Raw genomic sequence first — 19,792 nt, 5'->3', positions numbered from 1 at the left:
CCAGAGCAGAATAGATGACATGTCCATTGGATACTGAGTTTGAGCTCCTGATCTGATATCTTATTATCTGTCTGCTAATTATTTGTTACTCATTAGTTATTCCTTTGCTTGCTACATTGTTTTTTTTTTGTTGTTGTTGCTTTTTTGGTTTTTGTTTTTTGTTTTTTGAGACAGGGTTTCTCTATGTAGCCCTGGCTGTCCTGGAACTAGCTCTGTAGATCAGGTTGGCCTCGAACTCAAGAGATCTGCCTGTCTCTGCCTCCTGAGTGTTGGGATTAAAGGCATGCACCACCAATGCCCAATATCTGCTAATATTCTTGATCAGGTAATCTAGGAAATTAAATCTGTTCCCTTTCCAATATTTTGTATCCAGCTTGGTGACTCCAGATGTTGCAAACTGTTCATACTTATTGGTTTGCAGAGGTATATTAATGATGTTGACTTTAAAGATGAATTTCTTTTTTGCAGACCTCTTGAAACAACAACTACTGCATGTGAAGTATTTAACATAGTTGGTTCATTTCTGAAAGAGCACAGGATCTCTTGGGGAAAGGTTTGCAGTGTTTGCACAGACATGATCCAGCTATGCTAGGATGTGGATCTGGATTTCAATGTTTGGTACTGAATGAGTCACCAAAAGCCATCAGAACTCACTATATGATTCATCGGCAAATATCAGCAACGAAGATGCATCCACAAGAGTTACAGAAGTCGTGAAAAGCATCACAAGTTTTGCCAATTTCATAAAGTCGAGAACTTTAAACAGTTGACTGTTTGTGGCAAAAGTCCAGGAATAGATGAATTTACAGCAAAATTCTACCAGACTTTCAAAGAAGATCTTTCTTAAACTACTAAACAAAAGACAAAACAAAACAAAACAAAAAACCAGAAACAAAAGGGGCACTCCCAAACTTCTTCTATGAAGCCAGTATCACTCTAACACCAAAACCAGGTAAAGACACAACAAGAAAGAAAGAAATGAAGGAAGGAAGAAAGGAAGGAAGGAAGGAAGGAAGGAAGGAAGGAAGGAAGGAAGGAAGGAAAGAAAGTTACAAACCAATATTCCTAGTAAACATAAACTCAAAAATGCTCAATAAAAATTTCAAACAGAAGACATACATCAAGGATTATGCACCTTTACCAACTAGGCTTTATCCCAAAAATGCAGAGATGATTCAACGTATAGAAGTCAATAAATACAATAAGCCACATAAATGAAGTTAAATACAAAGCTAACAGGATCCTTTTGATAGATGAAGAAAAAGCCTTTGACAAAATCTAACATGCCTTCATGATAAAAAGTCCTAAAGAATATAGGGCTAGAGGGAACATACCTCAACACAATAAAAGCTATATACAGGATATGCACAGCCAACATTATCCCAAATGGCAAATATCTTAAAGTGATCCCACTGATGTCAGGAACAAGACATGGATATCCACTATCCCCACTCTTTTTCAATATGTGCTCAAAGAACTAGCTGGAGCAATAAGGCAAGAAGCAGAAATTAAAGGGATACAAATAGGGAACAAAAGACAAATTATTCCTATTTGTAGGAATAATACTACAATAGGCATGATACTATATATTAGCGATCTTAGAAATTCTACCAGAAAACTTCTAGAAATGATAAATCTAGCAATGTGGCAAGATGCAGAATCAACTTGCACAAATCAGTAGCATTTCTATACACCAACAACAAGCATACAGAGAAGGGGATAGTGGACACACTCCCATTCACAATAGCCTCCAAGAAAATAAAATATCTAGAATAAACCTAACCAAGGAAGTGAAGTACCTCTACAATGAAGACTTTAAATCTTTAAAAAAAAAAGAGAGAGATAAAGATACTAGAAAATGGAAAGACATCCCTTGCTCAAGGACAAATAGAATCAATATCATGAAAGTGACTGTTCTACCAAAAGCTATTTCCAGATTCAATGCAATCCCAATCAAATCACCATCTCACTCTTTGCAGAAACATAAAAAAAAACTATCCTAAAATTCACATGGAACCATAAAAGACCCTGAATAACCAAAACAATCCTGAGCAAAAAGAACAGAGTTGGAGGGATTACCATTCCAGATCTTAAGATATATTACAGAGCCACAGTAATAAAAACAATATGGCATTGGCATAAAAACAGACAAGTAGACCAATGGAACAAAACTATAGACCAAACATAAGCACACATAATTTCAGCCACTTAATATTTGACAAGGACATAAAAAAAATACACTAGAGAAAAGATAATCAACAAATGGTTCTGGGAAAACTGGATGTCTACATGCAGAAGGATGAAATTAGACCCATATCTGTCATCTTGCACAAAAACTAGCTCCAAATAGATCAAAGACCTAAGACTGAAACTGCTAGAAGAAAACTTGGCCAGTACCCTACATGACATTGTTGTAGGAAAGGATTTCTTGAATAGGATTTATTTGCCCAATAATTAAGGCCAACAATTGACAAGTCAGCTTCATGAAATCAAAAAGCTTCTGAACAGCTAAAGAAATAATCAACTGAGTGAAGAGGAAGCCAACAAAATAGAAAGAATCATTGCCAGTAGACATCTAACAGAGGATCAATACCCAGAATACAAAGAACTCAAAAAACAGAGTCAAAAAGAGGGGTGGGAAGACCCATTTAAAAAAATGGGCCTTGGACCTGTAATTGGCTAAGAAATATCTCAAAAAATATTCATCATCCCTAACAATTAGTGAAACGCAAATCAAAAGAACTTTGAGACTTCATCTTACCTCAGTCAGAATGGCAAAGACCAATGGAAAAACTGACAACAAATGCAGGAGGGGATGGAGGGGATGTGGGCAAAAAGGGAATCCTCATTTACTGTTGGTGGGATTACAAACTATGCCGCCTTTATGGAAATCAGAGTGGTGAATTCTCAAAAAAAAAAAAAAAAAACCTAAAAATAAATCTAGCATATGACCCACCTATCCCACTCCTTAGCCTGTGCCCCAAAGGACTCAACATCCTACTCCACAGATACTTGCTCAGCTATGTTCATTGTTGCTCTATTCACAAGAGCTAGGAAATAGGAACCACCTAAGTGTCCTACCACCAACAAATAGAAGTGAAAGTGTTGCACAGACACACTGTGGAATACAATTCAGCTAAAAAGAGAAAAACTGTGAACTTTCCAGGTACATGGATAGAACTAGAAAAGATCATATTGAGTGAGGTGATCCAAACCCACAAAGAAATGTTACCTGTTCTTTTTTTATTGGAGGGCCCTAGCTCCAAATCTTCAAATGTGAGTACATAGCCTGAAGTAAATACAAAAACCAGGAACGCAAAATGGGAGCCCTGCCAGGATATGGGGTTTAGGGAGCAATAGAGAGGGAAACAGCAGGGGAATGGGAAAAGGAGGGACTCTTTAGGGAGGGAGGTAAATAGAGAAGAAGGTGTAAAGAAGGTGAAGGGAAATGGCCAGATATAAGTGATCTGGTAGGGGAAATGGGAAAGGGGGGCTTCTCGTGGAATGGGGACAGAGGTTAAGTAGAGAAGGAGAGAGGGGGTAAAATAACAATATGGACATCTGAAAAAGCCCTAAGGACTCATACTATTAACTATTTACCTTCAAAAATAATCCACAATGCACATAATTCAGTCTTATACAGATATAGTACTAATAAACTCTCATCTGGACTGATGATGCTTCTTCCAAGAGCCAAACACCACCTAACAAAAACCCAGGCAGGAGAACCCCTCCTTTGAGTTGTTATCCAGGGATGTCCAAGAGACTCCCAAAACATACAGCCTATTACTGTTCCCCTTGGTTACCCCTAGAGGTGGAAAGTATGTCCCTTTCATTGAAGACACTATGCATTTCAGAAACAGAACCCAGAGATCCCTCAGCTAGAACTGACCTGAATGCCCCTTACCTGGGGACTCGCTTTCATGGTACCAGAAGGAGGGGGGCAACCAACATTCCTACATCAACAAGCAGCGAAGAGCAAAGCAGTGGCATGAATAGCTTGATAGTAACTAATAGCTCTCTAATTGTACTTAAGACACATTCAACAAGAGAGATATCATTCCTGGTATTGGAAACCTAGCTAACTCCTCAATGATAGTGAAGTCATGGTTACTAGAAGGTAATCTACAAACACTAAACCAGCATAATACTGAACTATAAACATTTGTTCTTGCTCCCACAGAGTATAGTCATCACCTCTCATCAAGAAAACTTCTCGGGCTGGAGAGATGGCTCAGAGGTTGAGAGCACCAACTGCTCTTCCAGAGGTCATGAGTTCAATTCCCAGCACCCACATGGTGGCTCACAACCATCTGTAATGAGAGGCTCACAACCATCTGAAATGAGATCTGGCACCCGCTTCTGTATACAAAATAAATAAATAAATAAATAAATAAATAAATAAATAAATAAATAAATAAATAAGAAAACTTCTCTTTACATCAGATGGAGACTACTACAAAAAGCCACAACCAAAATGCAGAATGGTGAAGCCCAGTCCCAGTGGATACAGCTACAAAACACTCCCATACCTAAGGCTCAGGGAATGTTGAGGAAGAGGAGGTAGAAAGATTGTAAGAGCCAGAGGGTCAAGGAATTTGCTGTGAGATTGTGTTTCCTAGTAACATCAGAAGGTATACTGATTAAAGTCTCACCAACATGACCACCCAAACATGAACTAAACAAGGAAGAGACCAATGAGCATGCCAACCTGAATGGGGAAAAGCCCAAGATGCCTCAACCTTACACAAAGAACTACAGGCAACTGTAAAGCTGGAAGTGGGAGAGATGGTCCTCCCTAGGAACCAATTAATTGTCCAGTGCCAAACATTAGCCCTAAAAACATACATTATATGGATTCAATAGGTTATATTTAGGAATATATATGTATATATAAATGTATATATGTATGAAATAATAATTAGTGGGAAAAAAACAGGCCATGAATTTGAAGAGGAGTGGGGAGAGGTATATGGGAAGGTTAGGAGGGAGGAGAGAGAAGGGTTATATGCTGTAATTAAATTTTAATCTCAAAAATAAAATGAAAATTTAAGAATAAGAAATGGTGAAAATGAAGCCAAAACAGTCAATAGAAACAAAACTACAGATGCAAACAGCTACTGTCACCAACTAATGAGGGAAGCAGAAATCTGTTAAAGCAGCACAGTGTGCTTACTTGGTAGAACATGGGATAGTGGGAGGCAGCATGCCCAGCAGTTAAAAGCATGGGTGACAGAGCCAGATACCCTGGGTTTGCATCCTGGATCTGCAGCATTCCAGTTGTCAACTGTCTAATATCTCTGGGTCTCAGTGTCCCACATCTATAAATTCAAATCATGAGTACCTACTTACTAGTCTTATTTTGGATGGTGAAATCAATTCCCACAAGGTATTTGATACAACGTCCAGCTCATAGAACATGCTAGCTATTCTATGTGAAAGAGTGTTACTTCTCTTACTACTCACAATGTCCTTGCAAGTGTCAGCATTAACTCATGTAACAGATGAGGAAATGTAAAATCATAAAACTAATTTCTTCAAAGCTACAAATGTTAAGAAGACATAGATATGCTGTGATATAGCTCAAGTCCTTCTTGCAAGCTCCTGCTTTTTTTTTTAACCACCAAATATTAAAGTAAGATAGTAGAGGAACTGGAAGTAGGGGTTAATTTTCCTGATTGAGTTAGTTTAGCCCTGGTCCTAGTTTAGTTTCTAATGCTGTGATAAATACCATGGCTAAAAGCAACTTGGGATAGAAAGGGTTATTTCATCTTCCAGCTTACAGTCTATCACTGAAGGAATTCATAGCAGGAACTCAAGACAGGAACCAAGAGGCAGGGAAGGATGCAGAAGCCATGGAGGAGTGCTGCTTACTGGCTTGCTTCCTGTGACTTGCTCAGCCTGCTTTCTTATACAACTGAAGACAGCCTGCTCCAGGTGGCACCACCCACAATGAGCTGGGCCCTCCCATATAAATCATCAATCAAGAAAATGCCCTAAAGTCTTACCTAAAGGTAATCTGATGGAGGGTTTTTTTTTTTCAGATGAGGTTCTCTCTTTTCAGATGACCCTAACTTGTATCAAGTTGACAGAAACAAAAACAAAACAAACCACCCAACCCAACGCAGCCCCAAAACAAAAACATCACAATAAATCGGATGAATACAGAAGAAAATTATATAGCTTAGGAGATGTGGTACAATCGTGACATTCATGGTATATGTGAAAAGTATATTAAAACTTACATTTGGGAGATCATTCAATGGTTAAAAGCACTGGCTGCTCTTCCAGAGGATCAGGGTTCAATTCCCAGCACCCACATTGCAGCTCACATGTAACTTAAGCTCCAATGGATCCAATGCCCTCTTCTGGCTGTGGGCACTGCACAAATACAGTGCACATCTGCAGGCATATACACCCACTCACATAAATTAATAATAAGACCTAACATTTTGTTAATAAAAGGATAGCAATGCCATGCAGACAAGACTATTTTCAGATTGGACTCTGTTTGTAAGTTTCCAATTGCAAGTGACTCAGTGAATAGCCGATGCTAATTATTGTAGCAAACTTAGGCAGTGGCTGTGTTGTTTTTTTTTTACTCTTTTGGGGGGCCCACCACCCAGCTCCCAAATAAATCACACACAGAGGTTTATTCTTCATTATGAATGCTCAGTCTTAGCTTGGCTTGTTTCTTGCCAACTTCCTTAACTTTAAATTATCCCATCTATCTTTTGCCTCCATGCTTTTCTTTTTCTCTATTTCTGTATACCTTTCTTTCATACTCTGTTGCTGGTTGTGTTGCTGGGTGGTTGGCCCCTGGAGTCCTCCTCCTATGGCTGCTGTTTCTTTTTCTCTCAGTTTTCTCCTTCCACATATTCTCTCTACCTAGCAGCCCTGCCTATCCTTTCTCCTGCCTCGCTATTGGCTGTTCAGTTCTTTATTAGACCATTCAGTGCTTTAGCCAGGGAAAGTAACACAGCTTCACAGAGTTAAACAAATGCAACATAAACAAAAGTAACACACTGTGTTTACTTGGTCGGGTCTGAGTGGCTGTGGGACTGGCAGGTAAGACAGATTTGTCCTGACTGTGGGTCAGGCAGAAAAACTCTAGCTACAAATGGCGTCCAACGTGGTGGCAAGAGTTTCCATCTAAAATCTGAGAAAAAAGATTCTAAAGCGGAGCTAAAAACAGCTTCCTAATTGTCTCTCTCAAATGAGCGGCAGCTGCTGGTTTGAGCTACTGGCGGGTTCCTAGCGTGCGTGCTCGACCTGCCGCCATATGGCAGGAATGAGGCCTCTGCAAGTGGCACATTAAGCTGCATTGTGGATTTAGCCTTTGCTAGTACAAAACAAAAAAAGAGGTTTCTGGGCTACACGCTGCTTGGATAAAAGCATAGACCCACGATAGCTCCCAGAGCTAGTGGTAAAGTACCACGCCATGTTGGGAAGCTGAGGTGGGCGGAGCCAGCAGCCACAGCTGCTGCAGCTTAAAGCAATAGATTCACAATAAGACAGATTCAGATGTAATAGTTTAAAATGTGTGTAAAATATACGTAGGCTTGAAAGAGACAAAAAAAGGTGATATATACAGTATAGAAACAAATACATAGTTTTAAAAAATAAAGTCTTTAAAGAGACAGTAAAATTAATATAAAAAATAAGGCACATGAAGATGAATATTACACAGAGAATCTGGATTGTGTTGTCTTTGGGATTTTTAACTGCAGAAAAACATTTGATTGTAAAAGCTGTTGAGTTATGCCAAAATGTGTATTTTAAAGGTACCTTGACTTCAAAATTTGGATATAAGGATATGTTGCTTTGGAAAGGAGGCTCTGCTTTTGTTTCCACAGAAAGCCAGAGGCTATGGATTTGTTCCAGATTAAGACACATCAGGTTTGACCAGCCAAGACCACCTGAAAGGTCTCTGATGACACCATGGCCCAGATGATCCAACATCCAGAACTGTTTCAAGGCAACTGGCTCAGACAATACACCCTCATGGACTACTCCATAACCCTAAAATATTCTTTGTGTCCCCATAAGATACAGCACCCCCCTCCAGCAGGAAGCAGTAAGAGAAGCTACGCCCAAATTCCCAAATATACCAAGCTGACTTTAGAGATGTATAAAGGTTAAAACCTTCTTTTTTAAGAAAAGAAAAGGGGAAGTGCTGTGGAATGGTCTGTATGTCATATGTGTTGCTGATTGGTCAATGAATAAATCACTGATTGGTCAGTGGCCAGGCAGGAAGTATAGGCGGGACTAACAGAGAGGAGAATGGAGAGAACAGGAAGCTGGGTGAGAGAGACACTGCCAGCCGCCATCAGGACAAGGAAGATGTAAAGTACCGGTAAGCCACAAGCCACGTGGCAAGGTATAGATTAATAGAAATGGATTAATTTAAGCTGTAAGAACAGTTAGCAAGAAGCCTGCCACGGCCATACAGTTTGAAACCAATATAAGTCTCTGTGTTTACTTGGTCGGGTCTGAGCGGTTGTGGGACTGGCGGGTGGCAGAGATTTATCCTGACTGTGGGCCAGGCAGGAAAACTCTAGCAACAAACACACCTTAACATAATATTCTGCAACAGGCTGCATCTATATCAGATACTGAACGTGCAGGCATGCACACATACACATATGCACATACAAACAGTTTCTATCGCTTGCTCTCCTCACCAAAGCCCCAGTGCCCTCTCAGATCAGAAGCTCCCAGAAACTGGCAACTGAGTTAATGATAAAGCTTCAAGGTTCTGGTGGCCAGTTCGTAGACCATTGATCAGATTTAGTAGCACCACCAACTACACAAGTGCTGAAACCACACAGGCAGAAAGATCTGTCTTCCCCATTCTCAAAATGGTTCTAGATCTTCCAACCTGTTTGTCCCTGCAGCTCCACCAGGGTGGGCACATTCTCATTTCCTTTTCTTTTGTTCTGGTTGCCCTGAGGCTTCTGCTCATAACCTGATCTCCTCCTCTGCTCTGTCAGCTCTGATTCTCAACAGAGGATCTTCCTGCTCCATGGCTACCCTCCTTGTCATCCTCTTCTAGACATTAACCCCCTATATGCTGAGGGTAGATTAAGCTCTCCAGCTATCATCTGCACATCTTTTCCAAGCCCTTGCTTTGCTTGTGTCTAGGACTTCACTGTTCTCTCTCTGTACCCCCAATCTCTCATCCTGCTCCGTTCAATTCCTTCAGCCATCTCTTGGTGCCTTTTCTCAGTCACTTGCTTCAGAGCTGAGAATGCAATGAGGAATAAACATGTCACCATTTATATTCTAGTGCTGAAGAAAACCAGTGATGGCAACATGGTAATGACATGCAAAGATGAATCCAGGTTAAATTAGACACAATTCATCCTGGTGGCTCAAAAAGGCTTTAAAGAGGAATATGGATGCTTCCAATATGTAAGCACTGATTATCAGAGAATAGGAATGAAATCCAGGTAGAGAGGATGGTTGGTACACACGGGAAAAGCACATGCAGTTCAGGACCCAGGGCACCTCAAGTGTGAATCAGGGTGAGAGGAAACAGAATAGGAGAAGTCAGTCGACGTTTAAAAGGCTGAAGATGGAGGCCAAACGATCTGGGGAGAAAGCAAGGTCCTATTAAAGTACTTTAAGCAGGAATCACATGCTCACATATTAGTTTAAATCTACGGTCGGCGGTCCTATGAGAGGATGCTCTGTGTCAAGGCGAGTGAGTGACAAGACTGTTAACTTGAGTGAAGATCGGTGAATCAGTCCAAGACGTGAAGAGCGTTGGCGTTGCTTTCAGCTCTCCAGGCTGGAAAAGATGTGAATAAATTAGAGCAGAAGCATAGCTGGAAGCAGAAATGGTTTTGGTTTTAGAAATTGGAGTTTGGAAGAGTTTTATAAAGGGCAGTTGGGTGCTGAGCTTTGGGTACCAGCCATGTATTATTACCTGACAGTCAAAGAGAAAGGCTCATGGTGGACAGGCACTCTTGAGAAGCTTCTGCAATTTACAGTTCAAGTCCTGGGACAAGGGAAGGTCCTCAATACTAGCGGTACCTAGGGGAACTGAGGGGCGGGGATTGTCGTCTTGAATGCTAACTTCATTGGCCTTCCCCACTGAGACCGTTCATCGATTGGCTAAGAGGACCTACAGTTCCAACGCTGAAGCAGATGCAACCTCAGTGTGGCGCCTCCTCCAGAGGCCTGTTGCTTAGCAACTGGTTTGCTTTGTCTGGCTGAGCAGACACACAGCTTTCACCTGTAAGGTAAAAAGAGAACTTGTAGGCGCTGCTTTGGGATTGTTCTTTCCATTCCCTCTTCACGTGCCAACAACACAGGCTTCTCTCAAGTTTGTCTTGGGGGAGGTGGCTGGCAGTGAGACATCTCAGATAAGAAGGACCCCCCGTTTTCCTTCTGGAAGTCTCAGCTTGGAGGGATCAGATGTGGGAAAGTCACTGTTAAATCGTAAACTTACTTAGCAGTCATTTCACTGGGGAGCCGTTTGACCAGGGGTCCGAGGGTGACCCGAGACCTCTGCCAAGAGTAAACCTAAGTCGTTCAAGGGACAGGTGACCGTCCGTCCCTCCGTGGACCTCACCATGCACTCCAGGGCTTACATCTTACTACAAAAAGAATTCGAGGAGCTCCAACAGAAAAGAAATGAGGTAAGTTCGGGGCGTGGAGGGTTGTTTCATCCAGTGACACTGTTTAAGAAGCAGGTTGGTCCGTGTTTACTCCATAAACCACGATTTAACTACACCGACTTTCCCACTACAGTACTCCAGAATAATGACTAGTGTTTCAAAGCAATGATGGGTAACAATTTTAAGTACATTGTGAGGGACAATTTCTCTAAGCCGAAGCCCTGGGCATCAGAGGATGTCAAGGAGTGACGGGCAGATTCAGTTCATGCTCATTAATATCATAAACTAAGTAGTGTTTCCTTTTCCTACTAGCAAACTAGCATTCAGAAAGAGTCGGTATAGATTTGTCCCCAGGATCCACTCCGTCATTTTCTGATCCTTTGTTTTTTCATTTTTGCAATCTACTGCACACTCTCTAGTGCTTTTTGCTTTTACCAACACAAGGCATAAGTGTCTTTGCCTCATAGTTTTAATGCAGAAGAAAAAAATTACTCTTAGCCCCAATGCTCCCAGTGAAGTTATTGGCGTTCATTTGTGCCGTGGACTAATTGATGGAAAATGAACTAGAGAGAGAAAGGAAAGGTGCTTTTTAAAAACACAGAAAAACACAGCCATCCATAGAAGAGTATGGTACCAACAACAGCTCTGCCAGTGTTAGTTCAGAATACATGATCCATTTCACCCCTACTACAAACGCATTAAAAAAGAAAGAGAAAAAAAAACCCTTCTGGAGATGCTTAGGTTTAACTATATAAATGTTACAGATGTGTGGACCGCGTGTCAAACAACATTTCTGTTCCGTCTAAATGTTGTTGTTCTCTGGCATAATAGAATTTAGTGATGGGTTATATCAGTGCAGATAATATAGAAAGACAAATACAGTGCTTCCCTTGATAGGCACCTCACACACTTATTCACTATGCTGGCTCAGAAATAATTTGCTGAACTTATTCAAGTACATTCAGCATAGCTGTTACGGTTTTCTGTGAAGCACATTCTTATCTCTTCATAGAAACAATACTTGAATGTAGGAAAAGTTTGGTTTTGTATACAAGAGTAACCTGGGAATTTTTATTTTCTTTTCTTAAATAGGTTTTATAAAGTTTAATATAAAAATGAAAATTAAAAAAAAATCACACATCAAAATTAACCAGATCTAAAGTCTATACTAGTGAACTTCCACACAGTGAGAATGGCCATTTGGAAAAGAAGCACAGTGGATTTTATACTTTCACATTGAACATGTTTTTGTGCATTTATCCATTACCAAAAACAAACCAAAAATCCACAGCAGAATTAGAACTAGAAAAACAATTAGCTTTATATTCTTTTTCATAACACAAGAAAAACTCTAACTCATAAATACAATGGACTTGAGCTCAGAATTTTTCAATGAAAATGTCCCTACATCACGCCTTCCACATAACAGTCACCATCTTCAGAACTTTCCAGAAATGCACACTTTCCAATTCCCAACTACTTTCCTCTTTTCCCATTGGGATACTAAATGGCCACACCCTCCACATACACTCTATAAACACACAGCCCAGTCTTAAGCTTCTAGTACCACTAGTAAGTTCTATTCTTAGCACTTTATTTTTAATTTACTATTATTTTATGTGTTTCCTGGCATCTACCTTAGACAAGCAATACTTCCCCATACCAAAAAATAAACTATCAAGAAAAAAGTCAAGATTGTGAAATTCAATGTAACCCAGAATCTGATTTTCAAAACTGCAAAGAATATTTTAGCCTGCTTTTATTTTATTTATTTGCTTTTTAATGACAGGGTGTTACCGCTTTTCCTGTAAGCGAAGATCTGCTGAAATGGGAAGCTGAGATCCAAGGACTTCAGAATTCAATTTGTGATGGTTCGTGTTTCCAAAATCAATCTATCCTGAGAGGGGGTGGAGGTCTAGGGATCAACTCCAATGCCTCACTCTCAGCCCTTAATGTTACTGTATTTTTTCTTTTTAAATTTTATTTATTTATTATTTTTATTTCATGTGCATTCATGTTTTACCTGAATGTATGTCTGTGTGAAGGTGTCAGATCCCCTGAAACTGGAATTACAGGGGTTTATGAGCTGCCATGGGGGGTGCTGGGAGTTGAACCTCTGTCCTCTGGAACAGTGCTCTTAACAGAGCCATCTCTCCAGCCCCATGTTACTATATTTTTAAGAAACAAACACAATACAGTATATTTATCAAGAATATCTGCCAACAGTCTTCATGAGGTCAGGAATACCTATCAAAATCCCTGATGATGTCAGCCTTCCACAGCTATTTCTTGGTTTTCCCTTTATGATTTCCCCCTAAATGTCCAGAAATCAAATCCTCAAGGAAATTGGCCCACTATAAACTTTAATAACTATGAGTTATTTCAGTTACTTATTTAAAAGAGATCCTTTTGAGTGAAATGGGTGAGACCAATATATAAAACAACAATGATAGTAAAATATAATAGATGCTGCTATGGATTTTGGAGAGAATGTCAACGAAGAGAGAGGGATTAGCAATCACATCTGCAGGAGTCAGGAAGACTTTCTAAGGAACCAATATTTGAGTTGACATGTGAACATTAGCCAAGTTCTAAAGAAGGACATTCATGTTACAGGCAAGAAAGGTTGCTGGGGTTTCTGGGAAGGGGGAGTCCAGCCAACATGAGAGGAGGCAGTGTGCAGGGGACAGAGGTCGTGAGTGGACAGAACTGTGGGAGACAGAAACTAAAACCCAGTGCAGTTTGGTGGTAAAGGGTCTGGTTCATAGCACAGAATGGCCTTGTGCACTGTGAAGGGATTTAAGAAAATCATGGGGAGCTGGGTGGTGGTGGTGCATGCCTTTAATCTCAGCACTCGGGAGGCAGAGGCAGGCAGATCTCTGCAAGTTTGAAGCCAGCCTGGTCTACAGAGTGAGTTCCAGGACAGCCAGGGCTACACAAAGAAAAAAAAAATCATGGGGAAGCAGCTGGTGAGATGGCTCAGTGTGTAAGAGCACTTGCTGGCAAGCCTAAAGATATGAGTTCAATCCCTGACCTCCATGTGGTAGAAGGCACACATACGCGCGCACGCACACACACACACACACACACACACACACACACACACACACACACACACAACAAATGTAAAAAATAAATTTAAAGAAGAAAAATGATTGTAATACGAATTGCTAAACGGTCTTATTAATAAAAAAAAAAAAAAAAAAACCCAGAGCCAGATATTGGGGTAAAAGCTGAAAGATCAGAGAGGCAGAGCAGCCAGCCGCTAGTTCTGACCCCTACAAAATCCTCCGCAGAAAGAGAGAGCGCCTCTCTCTACCTCGCCTTATCACTTCCTCTCTCCTCCCAGCTCTATCACTTCCTGTCTGTCTGTACAGACCTGTATGGTTATCACTTCCTGTCTATACAGACCTGTATGGTTATCACTTCCTGTCTGTCTATACAGACCTGTATGGTTAATGAGCAGCTAGCTCCTCCTTCTGATTTTTAGGCAAGCTTTATCTGTTAGAGCACAAATAAAATATCACCACAAATGATATTGGAAAAAAAAAAAAGAAAACTATGGATAGGTTTAATCATAGGAAGACCTCCAGTGTTCAATCGGGCTAGAGCTAACTATAACACTTGAATGGCATCGTTTATTTCTCTATTACAGGACTTGTTTTCCAGCTGACAATAGATTTTACACCCGAATACAACCTTGTTCCTCCAGTTGTGAAATTTGTAACAATTCCTTTTCATCCAAATGGTAAGGACTAAGTGAGACTTAGTAAGGTAAGGACTTGTGCAAGTGTGGCTTTGCCTATGCAGTCGGTGTTTGAGGGGGTGTTTAATAACCATGTTCCCCTTTAGCAGCTTATAATTAAAGTAAGAACACTCATTGGAGAAACTTTAAAAGGCAGAAAAATTGGCATCTCTTTGAATCCCAATAGTTAGTGAAACCATTTTCAATATTTTTACCATGCCCATCCTCATTTTCCTGTGTGCACATTTTTCTATAGTTGAAATGTGACATATAATTTTGAATCTAGCTTTACTTTAAATGATGTGTCTCTTTGCCTGCATTTTAAAACTTCTTATTTTTAATTATGTGTGTCTGTGAAGGGGTGGGGGTTGTGCACATGAGTGTGGTGCCAGTGGAGGCCAGATGAGGGTTCTGGATCCCCTAAAGCTGGCGTTACAGGTAATTATGAGCCACCCAGTGTGAGTGCTGGCCACCAAACTCAGCAATGCTCTTGACTGAGGAACCATCTCCTCAGCCCCTCTCCCGCATTTTTATATATTCTGTAAAAGATCATTTTAAATGGCTGAATAATACATATATCCATGCACCATGTATTATTTTAGGTGAATCTAATTTTTCATTTTATAAAAATAATATACCAGACGACTTAATCTTTGGGGAAAAAAGATTGCTCTGCTGGGTTCTATATAAAGTGATTGCCTGAAGCATTGCATTTTCTTTAATTGAATTCTAAAATATAGACAACGTAATGTAACTGTTTGTGGGCTTGTATAGGAGCCTTTTCCCAAAACTACTGAAAACCATGACATCTAAACTAGATGAACTTTTAAAAACCTCTATAGTTATGCACATTATAAACAAACTAAAAAATAACAAAACTGCATTCTGCAGACTCGGGGACCATTCATGGTACAGGACAGAATATCTATACATAAAGAACCCATAGCAGAAAACAATGTGAAAGCCACGAACAAACACTGGATTGACAGAACACAACACAACAATCTCATTATGAAGAAAAGAGATGCAAATTAAAACACAAAATATTGTAATTCATCACTTCTGTTTAAAAAAGTTAAAAGACATTAGAATTCAATTCCATTGGGCTTGGGCAGACATTATTCCTTGACATAATAGTGATCTTTTAGGGAAGTGATTTGACAATTTCTAATCAAATATAAACTACATATATCCCTACAGGTTAAAATTCCAGGTTTATAGATTATTCTGTAGACATAGTAGCACAAGCATATGCTATATTGAAGGATGCTCGTTCCCAGTACACTTAACCCATGGCCATGCTGCAGCCGCTCCCATATACTTCAAATCATCTCTGAATTACCTAACAGTGCAAACACTATGTGCATGGTTGATCTGCGATACTGTTTCAAAAATGATGACAAGAAAAATATCTGTACAAGTTCAGTATGAATGCTATTTTTTTCCTGAATATTTCTGGTCTTCAGTTGAATCCATGGATTCCAAACCTATGCATACAAAGAACCTACTGTAATGACAATATCTGTTGGCATTTTTTTTTACATAGGAAGTTTTAAAGTAGAACTTTAAAACTACATCTTTCCCCTATATAGAAAAAGGAAGACCTACAAAAGCTGGATTTTCTTGGTCCCTTCAGTGTCCCTAGAGCCATCATTGCTTGGCACATAGTAGGTGCTTCCTTATCTTTTTAAAAAGGGCCAGCAAAGTGATCCAGCAGGGAAGGGCACTTGCTAAGCAGCCCGAAAACCCCAGAATCTACACTGTGGAAGGAGAGAACCAACACCCAAGTCGTCCTCTGACCTCTAGACATATATTGGAGTACATGAGTATGTGCACATGTACACAGGAACAAATAAATGAATGGAAGTAAATTTTAATAAATAAATACAACTAGAAATAACGTTGCAAATTTATTTTAAATGAAAAAAATCTTGAAAACAAAATCTAAAAGTATCTTTTCATGTGATAAACACGTGAGCACTTACAGGTATACAGATGGAAGATCATTGTGACTTAGGAGTGGAATTGTTAGGCAGGGAACATTCATCTTTTACTCCATATTTTCTTGTATACTTTTTTTCTCCCAAGTCCACTATTATTTTTGTAATTAAAATCTAGTTTTGAAGCTAGGCAGATGGCTTGTGGAAGCATAAGGGCCCGACTTCGAATCCTGATCACTTATATAAAAATTCAGTCACAGCCACCCATACCTATAATGCCAGCACTGTGGGGGAGGTGGGCTCTGAGCAAGAGGATTGCTGGGACTTCCTGACCACCAGCCTACCACCAGGTTCAATGAGAGACCCTTCCTCAAAGAAGTGAGATGGAGACTTAAGGAGCAGGACACCGCCTCCTCCTCTGGCTTCTGGGCATTCACAGGCATGTACACCCATACACACATGTACATGTGAACCACACACATACACACACACACACAAGCCTCAAAAAATCCTATATTTGAAATTTATAGTATCAAATTACTGCAACAAGAGCCTATAATCAGCTAAAGCTGGTGGACACTGGAGACCCACGCAGTGATTATCATCATATGAGATAGGAAAAAAAGAAAGAGAAGTAGATGAAATAATTCTCTTGATGTGTCATTATGATGCTTTGTAAGTTTTGAATACTAAAATGAATGTACTGTTTTAATACAGTAAACCCATATACCGGTCAGCCCAGTATAGACATTTTGGACAGCCAGGATGACTGGAACACAAATTACACACTACGAAACATCTTACTTGCTGTACAGGTAAGAATACAGTTACTGTTATGCTCTATCTATGTGTGAGGTTCTCTTTAAGACAGGGCCTCACTATGTAGCTCCAGACTCGATTCTCCTGCCTCCACCTCCTGGGGGCTGGAATTACAGGCATGCACCGCCATGTCTAATTAACACTTGAACACATTTAATCTTCCCACTTGTTTATCACACATATGTTAACGTGTACACAGCATATTTAAATGCTTAAAAGATCTGAGCAAGCTGGTGTCAATCAAAATTTCTTCATCAGGAACTGAAGAGTAGATCTTTAGGCTTATTTTGAAATGGATAGTTAAAGCCCTTCACAGTCAAAGAATACACATTTTTCTGAAAGTAAAAAAGAACCATTGCTGTGTTTTAAATTATAGAAATGCAGTAGGCTTTATTTCAGCTTCTAACACTGAGCATGCCTCTGGAGTTCTTCCTAGTTCCTGGGCCTCACCTGTCTCAGAGAGGTGAGTCACTGGCCACACCTTAGAACATTCAGCTTCCTTCTGTGTTCTAGACAATGCCAGTTGCTCTCTCTCAAAGTGTTCATATCAAACCTGGTGAATAATGAAACCAAAGATACTCTCTCCTCAGGTCAATATCTGGTTCCCAAATGCCACATTGACTGCTGGGCTCACATCCTTAAACTCATGTACCCCATCTTCCTTAGACTCATGTACCCCATCTTCCTTAGACTCATGTACCCCATCTTCCTTAGACTCATGTACCCCATCTTCCTTAGACTCATGTACCCCATCTTCTGCCCTCCTTTCTCATCTAATACTAAAATTAATTATTCCAGCAGCATTGCTTTGACTATTTAGTGAAACTTAGCAATATCCTCCCTGGGAATCTACTTGTCATCAAGAATACCGGTGATAAATTATTAAATTTTGACCATCTGGAATACCTGGAGGATAAATCTTAACATAATCCAATTTTTCTTCATCAGAATTGTAATATAATTTCTATTTCATATTCCTGAAAATAAAATAGTTAATATTGTGGTGAATCATCTTAACAGACAGTAAAATGTAACTTTTTTTTATCTCTCCACAATATTTATTGAGATTTTCATGTACAAAAGTAATCAAATGAGGCATAAAGAGAGCTCCAGATGTGACTGACATTCAGTTCAAGGGTGTTTGATAATCAAGAATTCTGAAGACAAATCTGAGCTTTATTGTTGGTTTATCTCTCTTTCCATAAATAGCTCTAATATGAAATGAGAATTCTACTGGAGAAGCCATAGGAATCTGAATGTATGAGATTGAATTTTATCAACAAAATTGAGAGAAATTGTCTTTTCTCTATTCTAATTGCCCACTCTTCTTAATTCTCTCTATTACTGGCCTTTGGGGGGTTGAAGGCATAATATAAGCAAACAACTAGACATTTCATAAAGTTGTTTTGACAATTTACGCTAAATTTTGTTACATGGAAAGAACTTCTTTTAAGTTCAAATATACTAATAGAACATACATACATTTGTAAGAGAGAATTTTTAGGTAGGACCATGTATTCAGTGGCTGAAAATGTTCAAAATAGCAGTCTGCAAGGTGGGGAACCTGCAAGGGGAACCAGCAAGTGTTCATTCCAAGAAGGTGGGAGTCTCAGAAGAAAGGGACAAATGGTGTAGCCCCAATTGATAATACAGGACACTCTATCTACATTGCAGCTATTTAATATAATCTCGTTTGAAAGGGCTATTTTGCAGTATTTAATAATATACATCTAGGCTAAGGGATTTTGATGAGTGGCTGGAATGAATCCACATTTAAAGACTGAAGAAAATAGAGTTCCATGTCTGTGCAAAATTACAACAGAAAAAGCCATCATCAGAAGGCATCAAGCTTGCCCATGCTGTCATCTCACCCCGCCCATACTTTGCTCAATCTGATAACCAACTTCATTGAACAGATGAGACTTTTGTACTTGATTCACTAACCCGCACTCCTTTTACTTCTCACAGAAAGAAATACATTTGAAAAAATATTGCTAACTGCCTCTCAGTCCTATGTGTTGACCATCAAGTTTAACCATCACAACAGGAAACAAATTTTGTTTCCAGCAAAGATAATTAAAATAAAAGTTCATTATCCCCAGGACATGATGAGAAATTAATAAGTAATTTATCTCAATATGGGAGTAAAAAATACTCCTAGCATAATTTATCTAGACATAATAAAAGACTTCTAGACTAATAAAACTCAAAATAATCATAAAGATTAAAAATCAAGACCTATGAATCTGCCACCTGAGGCCATGTTGGTATCTGAGGTCATGCTACGGCTGGGGCCATGCAAATCTGAATAGCCTACACTGCTTGCTACCCAGAGCCATGGCGATGTCTGGGAAAGCTGCTGCCTAGGGCTGAATACGGGTCTGTGGTAGTCCTACTGTATCTAGAGTCTGCTGATCTCAGAGGCCCAAGATACCACCGGGGACCATAGGAATCATTCATGTTGAAATCTGAGGGCCATGAAGAGGCAGCACTGCCCTGTGTTGGCCATAGGAGATCTGGACCTACTTGTCGCTGGACACTACCATAGAACTACCCCTGCCCCTCACCTCACAGGAGAGCTGGCTCAAACTCGGGAAAGATGGCTCCACTCCTTACCACCGTGGGTTAGTTGGCCTGATGGCATGGGCATAGAAAAGCTGGCT

General features: G+C 39.8%; 1 protein-coding gene and 1 long non-coding RNA gene across 4 annotated transcripts in view; one reads left to right on the top strand and one right to left on the bottom strand.

The window, feature by feature from the left end:
• LOC128097155 (uncharacterized) overlaps positions 1-10,025 on the bottom strand; it is a 31,613-nt gene extending 21,588 nt beyond the window's left edge. Inside the window, exons 1-2 of the long non-coding RNA XR_008213788.1 lie at positions 9,932-10,025; positions 9,649-9,793 (exon numbers count right to left, since the gene is read on the bottom strand). This is a non-coding gene — a long non-coding RNA (uncharacterized LOC128097155). The remainder of the gene's footprint in view (positions 1-9,648; positions 9,794-9,931) is intronic.
• A 119-nt stretch (positions 10,026-10,144) lies between these two features.
• Ube2u (ubiquitin conjugating enzyme E2 U) overlaps positions 10,145-19,792 on the top strand; it is a 60,621-nt gene continuing 50,973 nt past the window's right edge. The window contains exons 1-4 of one of the 3 annotated variants that reach the window (XM_052717426.1): positions 10,145-10,646; positions 12,415-12,496; positions 14,281-14,373; positions 17,028-17,125. In XM_052717426.1, coding sequence (XP_052573386.1) covers positions 10,581-10,646; positions 12,415-12,496; positions 14,281-14,373; positions 17,028-17,125 — 339 coding nt within the window. In that variant the 5' untranslated portion in view covers positions 10,145-10,580. The remainder of the gene's footprint in view (positions 10,647-12,414; positions 12,497-14,280; positions 14,374-17,027; positions 17,126-19,792) is intronic. The other 2 variants (XM_052717427.1, XM_052717428.1) reach the window with 2 other exon arrangements.

The sequence above is a fragment of the Peromyscus californicus genome, unplaced genomic scaffold (assembly GCF_007827085.1).
Source record: "Peromyscus californicus insignis strain IS unplaced genomic scaffold, ASM782708v3 Scaffold_5__1_contigs__length_169319896, whole genome shotgun sequence".
Taxonomy (NCBI): Eukaryota; Metazoa; Chordata; class Mammalia; order Rodentia; family Cricetidae; genus Peromyscus; species Peromyscus californicus.
Note: the sequence above shows the minus strand (reverse complement) of the source record. Positions and strands in the feature narration are given on the sequence as shown.